The following is a 22,153-nucleotide window of genomic DNA, read 5'->3' as shown; positions in this document are numbered from 1 at the left end:
ATATTTGTCTTGAATAAAAAGTGGTTTCTATTTCTGTTATAAAAAGACCAACTAAACTGCTGTATGTTTCCTCTTAGGGGAGCAAAATTATGTGTGGTCAAAACAAAACGAAAAGAGAGACAAGCAGAGACTCTTACACAGGATTACATTATAACACGTAAGTAACTCAAACATATCTTTAAAAGGACCCGTAGCTCTTTCTCAGGTTTCATATCTTTTGCAGAACATTTAGTTTATATTCTCCCCTCTAAAAAGTTGCAGCCATTCATTAAGTATTGAGCATTGCTGTGAGATGTTAGTGTTTCATATAGTATTATTCAGTGTGTCCTGTAAAGTTGTTAATCATTATTGTTTCCTAGATTCTGGTGCAAGTTTCACGCAGCAGAAGCCTGAAAGGACAGCTGTTTGCATTCAGAAAGTTGGGATGTTCTTTTATATGTTTTGTTAAAGAAGAAGGGAAGAAAAAAGCTAGATAAAGTAAAAAAAAAAAAAAAAAAAAAGCACAAGATATCTTTTTTTTTCTCTCAAATCCTCAGTTTTACAGAATTAAAATGAGAGAGTATAGGCAGGTCTAGGAAGCTTTTTGTCACTTGGGAACATTACAGTATGAGTGGCAAAATCAAAAACATTAGGAATAGATCTTGAACAAATTCCAAGTGATTTTTCGAAATTTAGAACTTGTTTTTAAATAGTTTTAAATAGCTTTTAAATAGTTAAACCCCAGCATCAGGGTTGTTCTTGTGTACACCCTCATGTTCCTTATTAAGACTTGCTGATAAATAAGAAATTGTTATCGTTTTTACCATAAATGTTTAGTGACCTGGCTTTTCCCTAGGGCAAACTTAACAAGGGGGTGATGGGCTCAGCTGAGATCCATCCCTCCCGATTAGCCCTGCCCTGTGCCGTCCTACCTGATGGGGACTGAGAGCAGTGACAGGGTTGTGCTGTCCTCTTCCTTTTCTTCCTCTTCTCCCAGTTCCACAGCATCTGGATCCAGTCCTGTTTTCCAGTAGTCTTGTTCTTGGAAATAACATTTCATTTTTATTGAACATACAAATTGTTTGGCAGCATAATAAACAAAGACAAGGTTTAGAATCAGAAAGTCTGGGTAATCTTAGTAGCCAAGCCTGTATGAAGGCACTTTGGTTCTGGGCTCCCATCTCAGGTACTTTCCAGCTACAGCTGTCTCTTACTTATCCTGCTGCTGCAGATGTGCAGTTCCCATTCCTGGGTAGCAGTGGGTAAAGTAGCAGCTGACAAAGATCAGAAATACTTGTCTCTTCTGGGTGCCCTTCTCACCCCATCCTTACTACAGCCCCGACTCTATCATCACACAGCCTATTATCTAAATACTTTGTGTATGCTGTTGTTAATGTTTACACTGTAAAGAGTTTTTGTGATTTTTAAAAAAAACTTTCTACTTAAAACCCAATGGAACTTGTGTATCCAAGTGCATCCAAAGGTGTTTATAAATGCCATTCAAAGGTACGCAAATTTAGATTTAGGTCCAATTTTTGCAAAGTTTAGGAACTTTGTCATTGAATTTTGACCGTTTAATTATACTTTCCACATCATTTTTAAACTAAATAAAGATCCTTCCATATAAAGTAATGCAGCAAAATTGTTTGAGAGCTTGTAGTGAAGTACTTGTAAGGATTTGCTTTACGATTTTTTCAGTTTGTTGCTTATTCTGGAAACTTTTCAGAGGTTGCATTTCTTCCTTTTAAGCTTGCAGATAGAACTGGACAGAACGGAATATCTCAGAAGTCCTTTCCCAAGTGAACCAACCTTTTTTTTTTTCCTTGACTTTTTTTTCCTTAACTTTTTTTGGATTTCTTTTTGACTTTTTTTGCTTTTTTTACTTTTTTAGTCTGCTGTCAGAATTGCCTATAGTAGCTGCTTAAAATGCAGGAATGCCACTTGAGGGATTAGGTATTACTTTTAAAACACAGGAGTACTCAGCTTGGGTTTCCCTTGGACAACCTTGACTCCACATATGGCAAAAGCTTGGATCTGTGCATTAGTCACCTCAGATGCTCTATGCAAACTGATCAAGCTTAGTGCTTGCCAGCAAATTGTCCCAGGCATTTCATACTTCATGAAATCTGCAAAAATAAAATCTGAACATTTATTCCTAAGGATCTACTTATGCGTCATGTGGCTATGAATTTGCTTGGTCTAATAAATTGAGTAGGCTTCCAGTAATAACTGGAAAATCAAGCCAGTAGATCCGTAAATATCTGGTCCTTTTTTATTCAGTAGGGAGCCAGTCCCTCTACACTTGAGATTATGGTGCTTTTGGGGTTTTGTATTTGTTGGGATTTTTCCTGTAACAGAGTTTTCCACATTTTGGGAAATAGCAGCAATCAGCACACATGCGTGCGAGGGCTAAACCTCTCCCTAAGAAAACTATATCCCTGAACACGGTGTTTCTGCATGGCTGACAAAAGTGTCTCTTTGTCTGGGGTGGCAGGGGTGCGTGTTGAAACAACACACAGATAAATTACTGTGATTGAAGATACTGTAGCAGTTTTATGAGGAAATAGGAGTGTTAAATCCTGGTAACTTAGACAAATTCTATTTCTGTCACAGACATTCTTCCAGCCTCAGTAAATCTCATAATTAAAAAAATACATGATTGCGACTTTATATGAAGAAACATCATGTCTTGGATCATAGAGGGGACTCCTCCTCTCTCTAGCTCAGATCCAAGACTGCATCTAGGGTTTTGTGACACTGTTAGAACAGAATATTAGAAAACTGTAGAAAGATGGAAAGTTCAGAGAAGAGCAACCAGTTGGTCACAGTGGTAAAGCTGAGAACTGAATAGCAGAGGAATAAGTTAAATATGAGTAAACTATCCAAACAGTATTACAGATGAAAGACTGCTACCTGAAGGAACACTAAAAATCTGGCTGCTTTCATCTTTTAAAAATTCATCAGGAAGAAGTTCTGTGAAATATACGTCAGTAAACCACTGCTTGGATACAGAAGAATTGGAGGCTGCTTCTGCCACCTTTCCTACGAACAAATTGCAGTCTTAGCCCTTGGAATTAAAACTTTAAAAAGCTAATGGAATTTCTAACACTTCTTTTTCTCCAAACTGTGACTTTTCTCTTCAGCCCATGCACTTCCAATGTTCCGTGAACCACGACAACGAAGCACCAGGAAGCAGCTGGAAAAGGATAGACTAGATCCCCTGAAATCTCACAAACCTGAACCCCCAGTAGCAGGACCAGGTAATCTAGGCTTAATCATTACAGACTGTCATATGCCAAAGGGACCATCATGCCTGGGTTCCATGCTTGTTTGGATTCGCGTTCAAACTTTTTTGGGTGGGGACTCTGTATGTGAGCAGTGCTCAGCACGGTAAGACGTTGGTCTTTGATTGGAGTGGTTGCCAAAAATAAATTAATAATTGCAATGACTCAATTCTAGTTACATAATCAGTCAAACACTTGTGTGAATGCAGCTCTAAATTAGACTTTTCCTGTAACATTATATAGTTTCCTTGTATCAGATCAAGGATACAGACAATAACACAGTATTTTGCTTCTCTGTTTATTTATTAACTATATTTTTCTAAAATACTCGTTTCCTCTTTTTGCCACAGGTCGTGGTGGCCGTGTTGGAACTCATGGAGGCACCTTATCATCATACATAGTCAAGAATATTGCACTGGATAAGACAGATGATAGCAACCCTCGAGAGGCTATTTTACGTCATGCAAAGGAAGCGGAGGAGAATCCGTACTGGGTTGCTCCAGCATATGCTAAGTAAGAAAACAATTAAAAATACAGGCAATATTTCTGGAGGCCAGTGGGTGTTTGGTAAAAACAGAAGATACATTTTTAACTGTATTCTTTGCCTTTTCTGGATTGTTGCTATGAATACGCAAACCAAGAATATGTCATGTTCTCATATGAAGATTAAGTTTCCAGTAGGTTAAATTGTTAAAATTTGACATTTCCATTTAAAAAATATATCTGTCAGTGCTAGAAAATTCTTTTAAAGCTTTCTAAATTTATTAGTCTTCCCAAAGCAGTCTGAAATTGTAACATAACTATTAATAAGATTCTGTCCCACTGGCAGACTAGGGACATAAGTTTTGGCTGGTGATAGATACACCCTCTAGTTCTGACTGATTCTGAAGTGAAACCTGCAAAATACTTACTTGGTATTGTGACAGCATATTTGAGATGATTTCTTGAAATTCTTAAGTTTTTATTTGAATTTTTTCCTACATCAGGACCTGGGTACCTACTTAAATTAACTTGGTCTTACAGGTACATGAATACTAAAAATGGCACTGATAAAAATCCCCTACCAAAAATTCAACGTAAATATATAATCAGTTGTTGTTACCTAAATTAAACAGCCATGTCAAATTTATACTGGTGGAATCACGGCAATCCCACAGATGGTAACTTAGTTTAAATTGTAGGTGTGAGTGGGGTATGTATGTGTATATGTTACCTCTGTGTATGAAAACTGTGGAATATTCTTCTTTAATACTTTCAAGTACAATTCAAATCATTAAATAAATTCACATCAGTACTAAAATACCTGCTAAATGCTAATACGTACATACTAATCCTAAATGAACACATTTCATAGTAACAAACAGAAATGTTCACACTACTGCTTTAAAAATGACTAAACGTTTTCCACTTCATTATTGTTATTGATGTTTTTGTTACAGAAAATGATCTATCTAGTATAATTTGTAGTTTCAAAATGCATAAGGAAAAGATTATGAAGAGGTGAAACGGCCTGCACAGAACAGGCAGAGCTAATAAGAGGCGTTGTTTCTTACTTGCAGCCCAAGGTTGTATCTCTCAGACTGTACTTTCTCTAGTAGTTTTTATTTCTTTTATGAAAAAAAAAAAACATCACTGCTTTCCAGAAACTCAAAATATGTTAATAATCATAGTTGTTTCTGGTGGTGACGCTTGTTTTTTGACTTGGCCCACGTCTTCACAAAGGTCACAGAGTAGCTGTTCTAAAGCAACTTGAGAACATTAATGACCCGGCCTGGCTTTGACTGGGTAACTAATAAGGACGGCATAGTTGTAATGTACGTCAAATGAATGCATAGTACAATATCACCCTTATTACCAAGTCAAAAGAGGAAATATATAATTTTGTAACAGTTGCTGTAATGAAGATGCTAAATACTGATTTTTAATTATTTAGGGGGGTCATGTTTGCTACAGATGAACATGCATGTACCCGTTTTTATTTAAAATGTGCAACTATCCATTCTCAAAAGTAAATATAATTGCACATTCCATCAGATAGATGGCTGCTGTGGTATATTTTTGGCTTAGCAACTTCATTGATTGTATATTAGGTTTCATCCCTGACACCTGCAATGTAATAGACATGAAAGTTTTAAAACATAGCTGTGTTACAGAAGGCTTACTGTGTCAGGTGGACAGATCTCATTACAGTTTCTTGCTAAAAGATGTAGCTGCAGGGAAAGAAGAGAGGTGGCTGAGAAGTGGGGAGGATGCAAGTCCAGACTGCTATTAACTTACACACCAGACGGTGATATGTGTGTGGGGGAGTTGGACTGCAGCCAACAGCACACTGCCTTGACAGCTTTGTCAGTTGAGAAATTTCTTGCTCATGAAACTGCCATTATCCTTGCTTTAGAAACTTGACTTTAAGAAGTGCCCTATGCAAAAAGCTTTTTAAAGATGTTTTTGTTGTTATATTTCATACAAGCTAACACTGAAATGTAGAAACTTTCTTTATAATTCTGTTATGTTCTTAATTTTCAGAAATGGAGGTCTACATTAACAAATATGGACCAGTGGCAGTCAGAGGTCTTGTTAGCTGCTTGCCTGCACACATATATAGTATAGAGAACAGTAATAATTATATATCTGATATGTGACTTTGCTGGGCATCTACGTTTACCTTATATATACAGCATCTTACAGATGTTCTTCCAAATACATGCTCAGTAAAATAGGCAAAGTACAAGAAATTGATGTAAATTATCACATATTGTTATACTGTAATAATATGTTGTCCCTTGTGGCCCCGTTGAAATCAGTTCAAAATAGTGAACGCTATGCAAACCTAGGGAAACTGGCTCCTTTTAGCTTTAGCATAAAATAAAGGAAAGAGTTAGGAAAGGTTATATTCTAAATACATTTAGAATTCTTTGAAATTACATACTGTCTTGAAACCTAGAAAACGTACAACCAGTGTTGTTTCCTTTTTTCAGTAGTGTTTATTTTTACTATTTTCTTTATTTTTCTGTTATCAGCTCTTCCGCATTTCCTGCAGGGTAACTTTTTACTTAAGTGTGATATAACAGTATCCACTTGATATATTCTCTTGTTTGACAAGGCTTTTGTTTTTTGTTGTCTGATGAATGGTTATTCATTTATAGTTTTCAGTTTTCCTCCCTAAGAAGACACATGTTAACCTAAGGAAAAACATTATAGATACTAATTTTTTTTCATAGTGATTGAGTTAACAGGCATGTCAGATTATCAAGTTGTGCCTGTCATAGACATCGCACCTTGAACTTTATAATGAACAGTGATCCAGGGCCAAATAATCTGTAGTTTACACTCACATACGTAGTCGCAAGTAATACTGATTTTCCCTCAATCATAGCATTTTCCTGAAGCCAGTTTTATTCTTTTGTGAATGAATCCTGTCGTATGAGTAATAATCATTTAAAAGAATTTGGCCCACAAACTTCAATGAAAACGTTTGGGCTGATATTTTTCTCTAAAGCAATAAAAGAAAATGAATGTACTTTAGTGTACATTTCCTATAGTCAGAGGGAAATCCTTATAAAAGGCTGTGTAGACTGATCACTGACGTTTTACAGTTCTTAGTAGAACAGTACGATTGTGTCTGAAAGGATCAGAAAAATGTTAACTGGTTACTTTTTATGCAAAAATTTCTGACTAAAAATACTTGAAGTCCTGAATTTAGTATACTTATTCCTTTTTATATGAAAGGAAGAGGAGAAAGACAATTTTATGCCGCTGCTAAAATACAGCCGTTTGAGGAAAAAATATTTTAAATTCTGTGTGATTATTTTCTGTAGATTTAAAGCAACTGACAAAATATGCCGTCATAAAATCTACAATTTGTTGTACTTAATTTCTATCGAAAAGATTGCATAAAATTGGAAACATAATAGATGGTCATATTTTTAAGAAGTGAGATGGTAATATTAACCAGAAAACTTTGTCTATTCTTCTGTTTTAGTGAAAGAAGAAACACAACTATCAAGTTAAAAGATTATGAATGATTTTTTGTTGTTGTTGCTATACCAGAATAGTATAAACTTTTTACAGCTAAGGGAATTTCAAAACCATTTCTTGGAATGCTTCTTTACTCTTTAAAAAATCATATTTAAAAATAAGCCTTAGAAACAAGACTTACTAGAGAGTTTCACTTTTTTTTTTTTTTTTTGAATGTAGAAGTTAATGCAAAACTGTAGTAAGCAGTTGTAAAACTGTTATGCTGCGTACGGGAGTGAGCAAGATCAGAGTTTTCAGACTAAGGTGTTCACAAGAGATAATAACGTAACAATATTTCTTCCAAAAAAACTCTTCCTAACTCTCTGCAAAGCTAGGAGCAGGAAAAAGCCACAGGTATTTCATTCTAAATCAGATAACTGATTTCATGCTTTTATAATTGTGTTTGTGCTTTAATAATTCTTACAATAAGTACCTGTGGCATGGGTGATACTGTTCGTTTATAGGCTGTGCATAAAAATATTTCCTTTTTGTTGGATGTAAAGGTACCTAATTTATTCTGGAAGCCAAATAGTCAATTGCATTATTTATCACTTGAATTTTTTTTTTTTGAAAGTTTGTTATCATTATCATGACCTTTCTGTTTCTCCCATAATTTGAGCCAGAAAAGGAGGGGAAAGTATGTAAGTGGCAAAAGGATGGGTGAAAAAACCAGATGCTGCTGAAAAGGATACCGAGGGATGATAAAGAAATACATGCTGAAGCTGAAGATGACATATCGCAGAAGCCCAATGTGAATAAAGTGTCCAAAAAGAAGTGATCACTGCAGCAGAGAAGTCATAATGGATGAGCATACAGAAAAGACCTTGAGATTTTTCAGGAAAAAGCTTGTTAGAGACCTTGGCAAGAGTAGTTCCAGTGGAGAGAAAGGGAAGGAAAGGAAGGACAGATTGAAGATTTCAAGTAAAGAACTACAGGAAAGGAACTTGAGGCATCAGTTGTAAATGTTTGAAAATTACATTCTTTGTGAGCTGTTTGTTTTAACACAGCTGTACAGAGATACTATAATGACTTCAGATGTCCCTCTGAAGGATCAGCAGGAATTACTAAGCGTTGAAGCTGAGCGCCTAATCGGGCCCAGATGTAGCTCTGGCCTGTGCTGTAAGGGAGGTGAGGGTGAAATTTCCCTCCCTGTCAGTATAGACCAGGGTTCTTTGAACGTATCTTACAGTTTGTGATGTTGCCCCCGTTTTGCTGTCTTTGTCGTCACTGCTTGTGACCGGCAAAAGACAGTGACTTGAAGCAATAACCTGTAGCTGTGCTGTGTGTTCACTGCGCTTTTTCTCGGTGACAGTACTCATGTGTGAAGTGTTACTTAATTTGTGGCTCAAGTACCTTTAATTTAAGAAGCAGACCTGAGCAGAATGTTTTAGAACTATGATTTTGTTGACACATGCTGATATAGCTAAGCTGAATCTTTTTTTGAAATCTGTTAATTTTGAGAGGAATGTCTCTGAGATTCAGCAAAGAGATAGGCTGGCTGATGGGGTAAAGAATAGAAGGGGACCTGATGCTTAAAACCTGAAGTTTTTGGTCTGGGAGTAGCCTTTTTGTCACTATTCTGGTTTCTAAGTGTTCTTGAAAGTGTTCTTTTTTTCTTTGTTTGTGCAAAATAAACACAAATTTCAGAACTTACTGTTACATGAGTCACATGCTGTGATATGGAATTGCCCTCTCCAGCTGGTTTAGTTATAGCAGTATTTTTTTAACTGCTAGTCTATGAATCTCAAACGTCAATAGGCTACTTTTGCTGGATCTGTGAAAGGTAACTAAGAAAAACAAGCTAGAACTAGAGATTAAGTTGACTCTGGAGCAGTCTGTATGGCCACTGCGATTTTTTAGGGGTCTGCATATCTGAATAATTTGAAAATCTCTGAACTAAAGAGAAGCTTACAGAAAAGCATGCAAACGAATCTTGTTAGAACAAAACACATTTGGCTGTTTTCAGCTTTTTTTTTTTCTTTTTTTAATTTACAGCCTTTTCGTGTAACCTTTAAGTACAATAGGAATGCATTTTTCAGTGTGTGAGATGCTGGTTTTCAGCAAAGTGTCATTTGGTATTACAGAATCGTAGAATAGTTTAGGTGGGAAGGGACCTCTGGAGGTCATCCAGTCCAACCTCCTGCTCAAGACAGGTCCGATCAGATCAAGTTACTGAGGTTCAGTTAGATCAGATTCTTGAGGGACTTGTCCAGTCAAGTATCCTCAAAGATGGAAATTCCACAAGTTCTGTGGAAAACTTGTTGCACTATTTGATCATCCTCACAGTAAATTAACAATTTCCTTACATTATCTAACTGGAACTTCCCATCTTCGAAATTTTCTCTGTTGTCACTTGTCTTATAGCTGTGCACCTCTGAAAAGAGTCTGGCTCCATCTTCTCTGTACCCTCTTATTAGGTAGTTGTAAATAGCAGTAAGGTACCTCTTTAACCTCCTCAAGGTGAGGAAATCCAGTTCTCTCAGCCTCTCCCCATACACCATGTTCTCCAGCTCCCTCGCCATCTTGATGGCAGCTCCTCACTGTCCTCTAACCAACTGGTGGCTCTCCTCTGGACTTGCTTCACTATGCCAGTGCCTTTCTTGTACTGGGAAGCCCAGAAGTGGCAATAGTACTCCAGACATTGTCTCACAAGTGCTGGAGAGAGGAGAATCTCATGGTACAAAGCAGTCCAGCTGGTCAGGCAAAATAGGCCCTTGCTAAATCCTTACTGGCTGTTCGTTCTTGTCCTTCATGTGCCAGGAAATGGCTTCTGTGAAGATTTGTTCCAGAGACTGAGGTTAGGCTGAGTGTCCTGCAGTTCCCCGCACCCTTCTCTCCCTGAAGCTGAGTGTGATGTTTGCCTTTTCCAGTCATCAAGGCTGGATCACCGTGACCTCTCCAAGATGACAGACTACCCTTGAAATGATATTGGCCAGTCCCCTCAGTACCTTTACCATGCCATCTGATCCCATGGATCTGTATATGTCTAAATGGGTATGTGCTCCCTTTGTGCTCCATCTACCTCTACCACTGGTAATGCTCCATTCCCTGCTGCAGACTCTGCTAGTAGGCTGGAGATCCTGGGAGGCCTGAGGGCAGACCTTCTCAGGGAACACTGAGCCAAGGAAAGCACTGAGTACCTTGACCTTTTCCATATCCTGTGTTAATAGGTTCCCTGCACCATTGAACACATTTTCCTTAGCATTCCTTTTGCTGTCAGTGTAGCTGCAGAAACCTTTAGTGTTGCCCTTTGCATCCCTTTCTAGTTTCAACTCCAACTGAGCTTTGGCTTTCGTAATTCCATTCCCGCATGTTCAGGCAGTGCCTCTGTTCCTCTCGAGTAGCCTGTTCCCACTTCCTCTGTGTACTTACTTTCTGGGGTTTGGGGTTTGATCTCAATCAGGAGTTCCCTGTTCATCTATTCTGGCTTTCTGCCATGCTTGCTTGACCTTCTGCACATCGGTTGGAATGTGTTCTGAGGAGATTGTCCCTGAAGATCAGCTAGCTCTCCTGACCGTCTCTTTGCCGTGCATGGCAGGCTCCCGTTGGATCCGGCCAAGCAGATCCCTAACAAGCTGAAATCAACTCTCCTGAAGTCAAGGATTAATAAAATAGATGAGAGACTTGACTGGAAAAAAGAACATGGCATTCCATATATGGTGTTTAGCCCTCAGAAATGAAAATATTTTGAAGCAGTGAACCTATTTTGATAATTTTTCTATAAATATTAATCATACAGCGAACTCCTACTGCACTAGCAATCTCTATTGCAGTTACTAAGCAGAACGATTTTTATTTAAATTAAATGATCACTACTGATAGTACTATAATGAAAACAGTGATTTCTGTGTTTGTCTTGAAAATGGTTAGGCATATAAATAACCGTAGGTGTTCCAATTACCACTATATATCTTGTGGAGGTGGAACAGTTGAAATATAAACTGAGCTGAGGCCATAGCCATTTCATGCTAATTTTAAAAAATGAGATAGCAAGCAGACTTGATTTCCTCTGTATGCTTCCTCTCAAGCTGGTTACTGCGAGATTATGCTACAGTCTCTCTCTCTCTCTCTCTCTCTCTCTCTCTCTCTCTCTCTCTTTTTTTTCTTTACTGAACTCTGAGTAACTTACTTATATTAACTGAAATCTATAACTTTGCATATATTGCTCTGCCACTCCTATCCTGGAAGATATGCAGCTTCCATTACTCATGTCAGAAATAAAGTCGTTCTTTTTGGATGGATGTTTCTGACTACAGTTATGACACTTGCTGGTTTTGTGGTCAGAAGCAGTAGGTTTACACTCAGTCAGTTGTGCCGTACTAACAGACATCTCAGTACTGACCTGATGTGATCCCACATGGCATTTAGATAACTTTTTTGTGTGTGGTGTGACACAATGAAGGTAGATTATTAAAACTGGATAAATAAACTTCCATCAACAGGTTTTGAAAAGAGAGAAGATTCCATACATTCCACTTCCTCAGCAGCCAACAAAATCCAATATTTCAGCCAATAGAGCCTTCATCCCTGGTGGCTGTGTTGGCTCAAATACTGATTATTTTTATCTTCCTTCAGTGATTGAATAAGTAGAGTTTATGTAACTATCTTCAGATGATCTTTTTTCTTTAATTTAGAGAATATTAATTTTTTTACTCTTAATTCTGCTTTCCATGCAGTGACTTATCTAACTTCCAGTAGCTTAAGTCTTCGACTGTGTCCACAGTCTACTTAGATGTAATGAGGCACACAGCCTAGATCCTGCCCTTGGGGCTCAGGGACCATGTATCAGTGGAGTCCCACAACAGAAGCTCCTTTCTAACCATCTGTGGAACATCGTGGTGTACTCCTCACCTCCATGGCAAGTGTGGAGGAGGAAGGAGAAGTCAGGCCAATAGAAAGATTCTCTATCCAAGTTAAGTTGTCTTTGACTAGTCTTGATGACTTTAAATCTGTTTTGTGGCACATATTTAGCAACTGGAGAATCCTACTCTTTGACTTTAGTGGCTTAGGGCTTGCTATTATTCTTTAAAGTCAGTGGCATCACTGAATTATGCCTACTGTGTTAAGTAATGCGGACGACACAATTTTGTTAAAGTTTATGCATTTTCTAGAGTCTGCCAAATAAGAGTTGTTATAATAATAGTTAGCACTTCACATCCTCTGACGGCTGTAAAAACATTAGTTAATACCCTAATGAGATGATGACTGTCTTGGCTGCTTTTTATACTTTGATGCGTCTTTGTTGTAATGAGGAGTCTAGCAGAGCCAACTTCAGAAATCTAGTAGTTTAAGCTCCGCAATGATTATGCTAAGAATTAGGTTGGAAAAAAACGGACCAGGCAGTGATTAAAGTGTAAAACAGGAGAACTGAATGTCTAAACAGTTTGTTGAAATGCTACTTGATACTGTGTTCGTTTAAAAACTAATCAATAATTATTTTTATAAAGTTTAAGTGTTATTTAAAATACAAGTAAACAGTGGAGGAATAGATACCATCAAGCTTGACTGTAGGATACACTCTGTTCTCATATGAAGATCATTAGTTTTATTATGTTACAGTAGTGCTGGATGAAGTCTCTGGAGGAGAAGCTGTTTTTTTCATGCATATAGGCTAAGCCAGAAACCGTGCTGTTCTGTTTTCATTTACTGGCTGCTGTCTTACTACAGCATATCAAAATGGAAGACTTTTTTTGTCATGAAGTGAGAAGACCTGTAGCTCCATTTTTCTAGTATTATATTAAAATCCATTTGCTCCGTTCTTCTATCTTAATTTTATTCATGGAATACACATGTAACGGTTGCAAGCTGATGAGGAAACAATACTTGCAAGACATGCGTGTTTATTTGTTATTCTCCTCTTCCTGCTTTTATTCTTTGCCTGAGAGCTGCAAGTTCCTTGAATTTTTAGAATGATATTTGATTTTTTTTGTTGAAAATGAAATAGAAGATACTCTTCTCTTTTTTTAAATATAGAAAAGATGTCATTTGTGCCTACTGTATGCCTTACATAGTTTCTGATGAAAAATAACTGTAGTCTGACCATTATTTTAATCCTTTTAATATTTTCTAGAACACAGCCAAAAACAGTTTTTGCAGAAGTGGAACAAGAAGATGATGAAACAGACAAGCCAGAGTGGAAAAAACGTAAAATTTGAAGAACTGGGTTTAAAGAACAATTCAAAAGCATCTGAAACAAAGCGCAGCATGTATTTCTTTAGTTTGCATAGCAGGTCAGAATCTTTGAAAGCATGAATTATTTTAATGCATAAAACTTCCTACAGTTTAAAAAGGATTGTTGTATTACGGTGGACTGTAATTCTATGTCTGAATTTTGTAATAAGGAATGAATTATATTGTGCAAAGGAAAACCCCCTGTGTCAGTTACTTTACTTTGTGATTTAACTGAAAAATGTATGTGCTTACAATTTTTAATAGAATTCTAGTGAATTCAGGATGTTGCCGAATGTTCTTTTTTATTATTGCTAACTTTACCAATGCTGTGTCATGACAATGACTTTAAAGGATTTAAAGTACCGGAATAAAATAATACAGATTCTCAAACTTCTCATTTTTTCTTATACCATCTAACAACAAGTTATGCCCAAATAAACAGGGTTTGCACTTTTATTTAGATGTATTAATATGGAATAATCCAGTTCAGTTAGCTTGTGTGTGAATTTTAGAAAGCATATTATCTAGTGGCCATCCTTATGTGAATGATGATGTTTGTTAATATGTGTAGTATCTCATGGTAATATGTTATACAGATTTTATTTTTCAACCATGTGAAATAGGAACAGACAATTATATATTTTGTTTTAATAAAACCAGCATATGTTTATTTGCTAGTTGATACAGAATTTTATTCAGGCCTCCTAAGCCTATTAGTCTGTATTGATTAGTGTTAACACAGAGCAGAATTGTATATTTATTACCAGGTCTTTGTATATGTTGACTTTGCTGTATGCCTAAATTGTGTATTTCTTGGCTTACGCTCTCCGAAGACTGATTAGTACTCTTTTTAAGTGTTTGTTTAAATATTGAAAGGTTTCAGTGTTTGACACAGAACTGCAATTCCCAATGTCATAAACTGAAGGACAGAGAGATTTAAAATTAGTATCCTTTATGGAAGCAGAAAGGAATCTAGATTAGTTGTAGACATTTATATTGTGATTATAATAGTATACAGCATGGTAAGTGTTGTGATTATAATAATATATAATAAGGCAAGCACTCTGCATTTCCACTAAGAGTAAAGGACAAAAGACATCATAAACAATCAAGCTTTATTAATTATGAAAAAATTCTGAAGGCATCTGTTAAGGCTATATTTAGCAAAGCATTTAATCACCTTCCTAACCTCAAGCATGTGGTCCTGATAGAGTCAATAGAGCTTAAATTTTTTCTCAGACATTCTCTGCATTATGATTTAATTGTGTGACTTCCTTTTCATGCTTATCTTTTTCAATTATTGTTTCTATACATTAGGGAAACATAAGCCTGTTCTCAAAAGGTGGCATGAGATTCGTCTAACGTTCCAAGAACGAAACACTTCCACTGCTTTTAACTCAGCATTATCTTCTGATCAGAGCGGGACCTCACTGAATAATCCACAACTTGTGTTTTTGCCTTTTAGAAAATGCTTTAGTACATACTTATTTAGAATAGCAAAGAAATGCTTAATTTAAAATTACTGCTGTAATGTGTAATATGAAAGACTTAATACCTAGGCAGGCAGGAAAAGGAGGAGAAAAGAAAGCACCAGCTGAGGAGCAGCAGTTGTTAACAGGAGCTGCTAGAGACCTCTGTGGAATGTCCCCTTCAGCTAATTAATGTTAGATGACTGTTTATTCACTAAAGACTTTTTTTTTTATTTGGCTTCATCCGAGTAATGCACTAGAAAATAAAGCATTTTCAAACAAATTTCTATAAAATAATGATAAGATTTTAAAAGATTTAGTAGGTCCGTGCTTATAGGTGGAATATAAACAATTTATGACTTCTTTTGTTAGAAGTTGTTCACTGAGGCAGCATGGCTTAGTGAGAGCAGAGCTGGAGGGAAAGGCAGATGAGGAAAAAGGCAGCAACTGTTCTCTGAGCTTGAGGAGAATAAAATGTAAATAGGCAAAACTTCTCTTTTTATTCTGAGCAGCTAGATCTTGTTTTCTAATTTTTATTTTACTGCAAGTGAGCCCTGCAGAAGTCCTGTTAGAATTTCTTTCTCTGTTTTAAGAGTTCAAGTCACTGTTATTCAAAATGTTTAATTTCCCAGTTGTCTTAAATGACTGTTTTATTAGGCTAAAATTTAAAATGTCTGTGCAAAAAATATTTGAAAATTTCAAATCTGCTTAAATTAAATTTATACTTATAATTAGCTCTTGCTATTTGCCATAGTCCTAGACATTGGGTTTTCAGGCAGCATTTTCACCAACAAGGGCAATCTTTAACACATTTTTAAAAACAGATTTTTAGTATTGGACAACTCAGTATTAAGAGTTAATCCAGTCAGGAAGGAGATACAAAGAGTCTGCTTGGCCATACTTGGGATAGAAAACTCTGACTCACCACTTTGAATTGTCCAGGGAAAAATATTAGCATGAATAAATACTTGGTATGAGAGATCCAGCTCTACGTGCAAATGGGAATATTAGAAACAATATTTGTATTAATTGTATATGAACGTAATTTTCTTTTAGACTTTGCCTAGGGCCTCCCTTTCTAATGTTAGTCATTGCCAAGTTGTGATGTTAGTTTTCCATATGCTACATATTTGGCCAGAGTCTAGATGGGCTTTTATTTCTGTATTTCTGGAACAAGATGGGGATTTTATTTGTTTACTGGTTTCATAGAAAGACCCATTTACAGAGATGCCACAGTCATCTCTAGCGTTTTGGCATGCAGAATGGCTTCCCCAGAACCTTCCCCAGAACTGGATTTTTCTCTCCCTGTTCTGTGCAGCTTCTGGATATTTCTGCATAGCAGTGTGTGCTTTTTTGTCCTTTATGCTAAGTTCAGTGACTTGCTAAGGCCAGCTGTTCAGTACTACATGCCTGTCCATAGGGCCAAGACTTTCCCTGCTAGATCATTGCAGCCTACCAGCTGGTGGGCAGCTTAGTTTCCCTTTCCTTGTTTGTGTCCTTGCTGTTGGTATAAAGGTCTTGTTTTCACTCTGCAGTCCTTTGTATTACTTACATATCTTTTTTTTTTTTTTTTTTTTAACTTTTCTGCAACAGTCTAGCTGATCGCTAAGGTTGTCTTTGAGTCCTGGCACTTTCCTTCTTGGTGTTTTTAACTATTTTACAGTGGTTTAAGTTCATCTCTGCACAGGTACTTCGTATGACCTACAATGTACTAAAGATGGTACTTTTGCCTTTGTTCTGTGATTATTAGCAAGAACTGTGAATCTGTGCCCAGAGGCCTCTGATCTTTGGTTCCTGGGCTGTAATTGCATGCCTGGCTTGGTGTTCTTTGTCTTGCCTGCCTTTTTGCTCTTGGGTTGTAGAAGAATATTTCTTATGGGAAGAGAAACCATGAGTTTTTATCCTATTAGTTTAATCTCTGCTGAACCCTGAGGAACGTTTCTCAATGAGGTGGCATTGCTGAGTAGAAGTGCCATCCTCTTGGCTAGGTCTTTGCCCATTAGTTTATTTGGCTGTCTTTGTGGTATCCAGCTTGAGACATCTGTAGCTCACACCCTCATTTAATACTGAATCATCTGAATTTTGATGTCTTTTATTGTGGCCTGTTTGTCACAGTAGTGCTGTGTGGCCAGAGCGTGTGTTGTATTGCAAAATCTGCCTCTTATTTTCTGATCGTGTTAAACGCCTCTATGTTTACCTAGCTTACCTCTCAGGGGAATGTACCAAAAGCCCCATAGTTACCATCATTAAAAGTCAGCAGACTAGTTCTTGCTTCTTACCATGGCTGATTTTATGAGGCTCTGTCCCCTCTTCTTGATCCCTGAGCTCTCTTTCTGTCTTGCTCTGTTTCATGCATACATGTGAAGGAAGAGTTGGATAGCTGGTCAGTAGGTATACCCATATGCTTGCCTGGATTTGAAGTGTGGACTCATCTCATTACATTAGATTTAAATCTGCTAGGATTTTTGGCTAATCCCATTTAAACACAATTTTGTAAAAGATGTGCACTTCATCCATCCTCCAGGAATCCAGCATCTAATTGCTTCCTGCAGTCTGGATAGCTCTGAAGCACAAGATATTTGTCTGTAGCACATTATCCTGGCTGAAGTTTGCTTTGGTTGCCAAAGCTTCCCGATCTAGATGCAAAGATATTGTGGCATGCCGACAATCTGTCCCGTTTACCACTTGGGCTGCAGTCTTGTTCTCAGATCGGCGTGTTGGAATCTCAGTAAGCTATGTTTTGCCTGAGCACCTTGCCAATGCTTTCGTTATGATATTTTCTGATGGCTGATGATCAGACAGCACGTTCATCTTGTGCTCCGAGAGATGACTCAAAAGCGGGCTGATTTAGAAAGTACAGGAAGTAAGTCCTTTTCTACCTTAGCTGTCACACTGTTTTTCTGAACTGTTCTTTAGGACTGTAGAACTTCAGGGCTAGTACTTAAGGAAGATTTTTCATATTCTGTCAAAAACATGTACCTGTGGGCTCTGGCCTTTCCTTCTTGTATCATGAAATAGTAGAGCAAGCAGAGCAGCAGATAAATACAGGCAGTAGATAAACTGAAGTAGATGGGTCCTTGGGAGGTTATGTAGTCTGTTCTTGACCCAAGTTAGAGCTATACCTGAACTAATATATTTAGTTCTAATATATTTATTGAATCAGCTCTTAAAAACGTCCTGTGGTAGAGATTTCACAGTGTTCCTAAACAATCTGTTCCGATGCTTCGTTCTTCTTACCAGTAGGAAGTTTTTCATATTCTCTAAGAAAAATAGGTCTTGCAAAAATTTAAGCCCAGTTTCCTGTCCTGTTCCCAGCTGCCAAGGGAGTTAGTTTATGGGCTTCTCCCTTTGCAGCAGCTTTTTACTATATTTGATGTTTATTATCTTCTCGTATCTCCTCTTTTTTTTTCAGTTTTCCCTTATGATTTATGTTTTTTGACATACTGACTTTTTTTGCTCTTTCCTGCCTTGTTCTGCTTGTCCACATGTTTCGCAGAGTGTCCTTTTGTCTCAAGATTTCTCTAATGACTTAGTCTCTTCATGTCCAGCAGGACTCCATCTGACATTAACAATGTTTGGTGTGGGAGACCTCAAGACCTCTTTATGTTCAGCTTTTCAATATTCTAGATTCTGCACGTATTTTCAGTCTGTCCCCGTTTGGAGTTTTGATCCTGGATTCTCACCTCCTTTAGTTCTCCTTCTATACTAGAAAATATCACCTGCTGTAATCTTCTGTAATTTAGCAGTAGCATATCTCTAGGGCCAGCTACACACCGAGAGGTGTACATCTGGCTCTTGATCTGATTTACTCTAGGACTGAGTTAGTACATTCATATCTGTCAAAAGCTGTAATACCAACGATGAGGTCTGTGGTTGTCTTGCCTGCACACTGACTTCTGTAAGCCCCAGTATAGTGGAAGCAGCAATGTTTCTTGGTTCTCTGGCTTTCCTGTTTGCCATCTGCTCTTGCACTGGTGTCAGGAAGGTTTTACTGTATACCATCATCTTTAGGCCTTATTTTTGTAGTCTGTTGCTAACACTTGTCAAGATCACTGGGGCTGCATTGCAGCTGACCTTACAGTCCGTCTAGGATGAAATAAATTGTTTGATTTAAGAACATAGGTGCGTAAGTGATAATTAACTTGCAGGTTTCCATAGCTTCAGGCACTGAAAGCACTTCTCTTTTATTCTTTGGATGCCAGTGAGCACTCTGTGTCTCTGCTCCTCACATCCTTAGGGGTACCCAGTCGTTCCTAGGCTGGAAATTTTCTCTCGCTGCTTCTTGTTGGTTTCCATGGCACAAGCACCTGACCGTGGAGCCTGCAGGCTCCATCCGTCCTGTGTTGCTTAGCTGGATTCTCCATATCTGTTGGGCAGCCTTGTAGGCCTGCTAGTATGGGGTTGCTCTTGCTAGTAACTGGCCAAAGGCTTTGTGTTAACCTAACAGCCCTCAGGACTCGTCTGGTTTTGTCTGGACTTGTCTTAGCCTCCCTGGAGCTTTGTCTTAGCCTTAGCTGCAACAACAATCTAACAGCCAGGTGACGACTGCTTACTTTGTTTAAGGTTTTGCTTAGCTTTGTACAATTGTGAGGAAACATCTATTATGATGCATAGCTTTGTAATTAATAGATTTACGACCCTAGAATTAAAATGCAGCATGAAGGAGTACAGACTTGATGATAGGGGAGGTGTTGAAAGACACAGGATAATATCCGCAGCCCTGGGGCTGCAAGCAACTCACCAGTGGTCAGTTCCTGGTCATTCAAGGAGTACAACTTTGAGAGCTGGGTAAAGCTGTATTGGGTGATAGCAAAGAGGACAAAAATCAAGTATCTAGCGTATGTAAATCATGCCCTATATAGTAAGTCTGGCCATAACATGGAACTGCAGGCCAGTGAAGAAAGAGCAAGTGCATTTTACAAAAAGCGTAAAAATAACCCCATGCAGATTCTTGGGTGAAGAACAAGACCCCCCCCCCCCCCACCATCAACATCAACATCTTCCTCCTAGCAAAGAAATAGGGATGCTAACAACTTACTGCAACACCCCATATTCCTTGTCACCTCTCAGGCTGGAGCCATCGACTTGGGACCCAGAGGGACAGTGGACAGGTGAGCACCAGATCGGAGAGGAAGGGTAGATACTGGGGATTGTGTGTATAACAGTTTTAACTGTATTGTTATTGAGACTACTTCTGTAAATAGTGTTTTTGTAAATTTTCCTGTAATAATTAGCTCTAGACTAGAGTATTTCTTTGATCAAACAGTTAAGATTTTGATTAGCAAATTCTTGGCATTGTATAAAGGTATGTTTCTTTGGCCCACATAAACTGCACAAGTTGTATTACAGCCATTCTGTGTTGGTTGGTTTTAACCATTTTCCGCACTGTTAGTTTCCCTTGTTACTTGGTAGTATCTCTCTAGTGTAGTGAAATCCAAGTTTATAGAAGTTACACTAGCAAAGGGCTGTTTGGCAGTAGGGATAAAATTTAGGAGTTTGCATGTGATTCTAATAAAAGACATCTTTTGTAGCATCAGCAAGGGGGTCACTCTGTGATGGAACTTGTGTACAGTTTGCAAACAGCTCTTCATCTTAAATTACCTAAGCAGAGAAGACTAACATTGGGAGGCTTTAAAATACAAAGGTCAGCATCTTCAGAATAGCCTTTGCAAGCCGCTCTATAAACAATCACTTGAAGTCCTTATGGCATTTTCCAGTAAGATCTGCCAATAAGCATTAGCCAATAAGTTCTGATTATCCATAGAAAATTCCAATGTATCTTGATATATTTATTTTAAATAAATGGTTGGGTTATTTAGTAAAAAAAAATGTATTTATTTTAATATTTTTGGGAGAATATAAAGTTTCCAGTTTGTTAGTCATACACATCACTGCATTAATTTTTGTATATTATCCAGCAAATCTGTAATAATAGTGCCTATAGCTGTGTCCCCATAGCTTAGCAGCATCATGGGATTGGAGCAAAACCATGTTATTCTACAAAAATATACTGTAATAATTCAAACAAATTTAATTCATCGTTAATATAACAAACGTAGCAATTAAAACCAGAAGCAGTCACAGACTAATAGCAGTCCCATGTTACCCGCTCCCAGGAGCAGTGCCCAGTGGATAAGAAATAAGGCACAGCGGTTCAGGCATTTTCACCTGAAAATGAAATGGCATATGAACATAGTGTGAAGACTTGCAGAAGAATGTAAGCGACGAACCATGATAAATAGTAGGGCACTGAGATGAGTAGGAGGTGACTGGTGGGATGCTGCAGGAATAGGAAGTTTATGTCCGGTTTTATATAACATCAGTTTAAACTACCCCCTTCGAGATCATTAAATAATGAATGATGACAGTTAATGAAATGAACAGATGATGCAGACAAATACTGCAAACACCACTGAAAAGAGAGAAGCCGGAAATAACAAAAGGAGTTACCCTGACAAATGCAAGATAATACATCTGGAAAACAATAATTCAAAATGCAGATTATTTTTTCCTCTGTGGTAGGAAGACTGTAAACTAGACCAGAGTTGGTGGATGGCAATTTATGTTTCTGTATTCCTTCAGACATGGCAGCCAAAAAATACGTGGAGTTTCTGCCAAAAGGATTGGTCGTGACTGAGCAGCTTAAGTGAGACCTGGACAGGGAATGCTGCACGCTCTGTCTGTCAGCCACTGCAGAGTACGAAAGTAGTTGCGGTGGCTCTAGTCTGAAAATTGACTTTGTAAATACAGTGTGGAGAGGTCTCTTTCTATGAGCACCAGATGCGGATGTTGTATGTACTACAAGTTAAAAGTGCTCCTTTCTATGTACTGCTTGCAAATTTAGCTGGCTCGCTAAGAGTCAAACTCTTGTCTCCTACCAGCTTCAGAAATCCGCTTTCTCTATCCTACTCCTAAGTGCAGCTCTTTGAATGTTATCCTTAAATGCCTGTAGCTTTCAAGGGAAGCTACAAGAAGGTAGCAGACTTTTCAGCATGTTTAAAAGGTTCGTTCCCTCTCTAGTTTGGAAATCTTCACATGGAAACCTCCTCTGCAATTTTTTCCCAGTCAGGTTGTTATCCGTACGGCTGTGCTTCAGGTGCTCTGTTTGAGAGTTTCTCATGAATGTTCAATTGTTCAACCTGACTTTCCTCCCTTGTAAAAACAACTTTGAACCATTTGGCTATTGATGTTTTTTTCTGTGTGTAAGTAGTTACATGGAGATTTCGAGCAAATAGA

General features: G+C 37.8%; 1 protein-coding gene across 2 annotated transcripts in view; it reads left to right on the top strand.

Annotated features, from left to right (window-relative positions):
• LOC138064854 (WD repeat-containing protein 70-like) overlaps positions 1-14,685 on the top strand; it is a 147,692-nt gene extending 133,007 nt beyond the window's left edge. Inside the window, exons 15-18 of one of the 2 annotated variants that reach the window (XM_068929068.1) lie at positions 78-157; positions 3,123-3,239; positions 3,614-3,776; positions 13,348-14,685. In XM_068929068.1, the coding sequence (XP_068785169.1) occupies positions 78-157; positions 3,123-3,239; positions 3,614-3,776; positions 13,348-13,432 (445 nt within the window). In that variant the 3' untranslated portion in view covers positions 13,433-14,685. The remainder of the gene's footprint in view (positions 1-77; positions 158-3,122; positions 3,240-3,613; positions 3,777-13,347) is intronic. The other variant, XM_068929069.1, reaches the window with a different exon arrangement.
• The last annotated feature ends 7,468 nt before the right edge of the window (positions 14,686-22,153 follow it).

This window comes from Struthio camelus, chromosome Z (genome assembly GCF_040807025.1).
Source record: "Struthio camelus isolate bStrCam1 chromosome Z, bStrCam1.hap1, whole genome shotgun sequence".
In the NCBI taxonomy this organism is placed as follows: Eukaryota; Metazoa; Chordata; class Aves; order Struthioniformes; family Struthionidae; genus Struthio; species Struthio camelus.
Note: the sequence above shows the minus strand (reverse complement) of the source record. Positions and strands in the feature narration are given on the sequence as shown.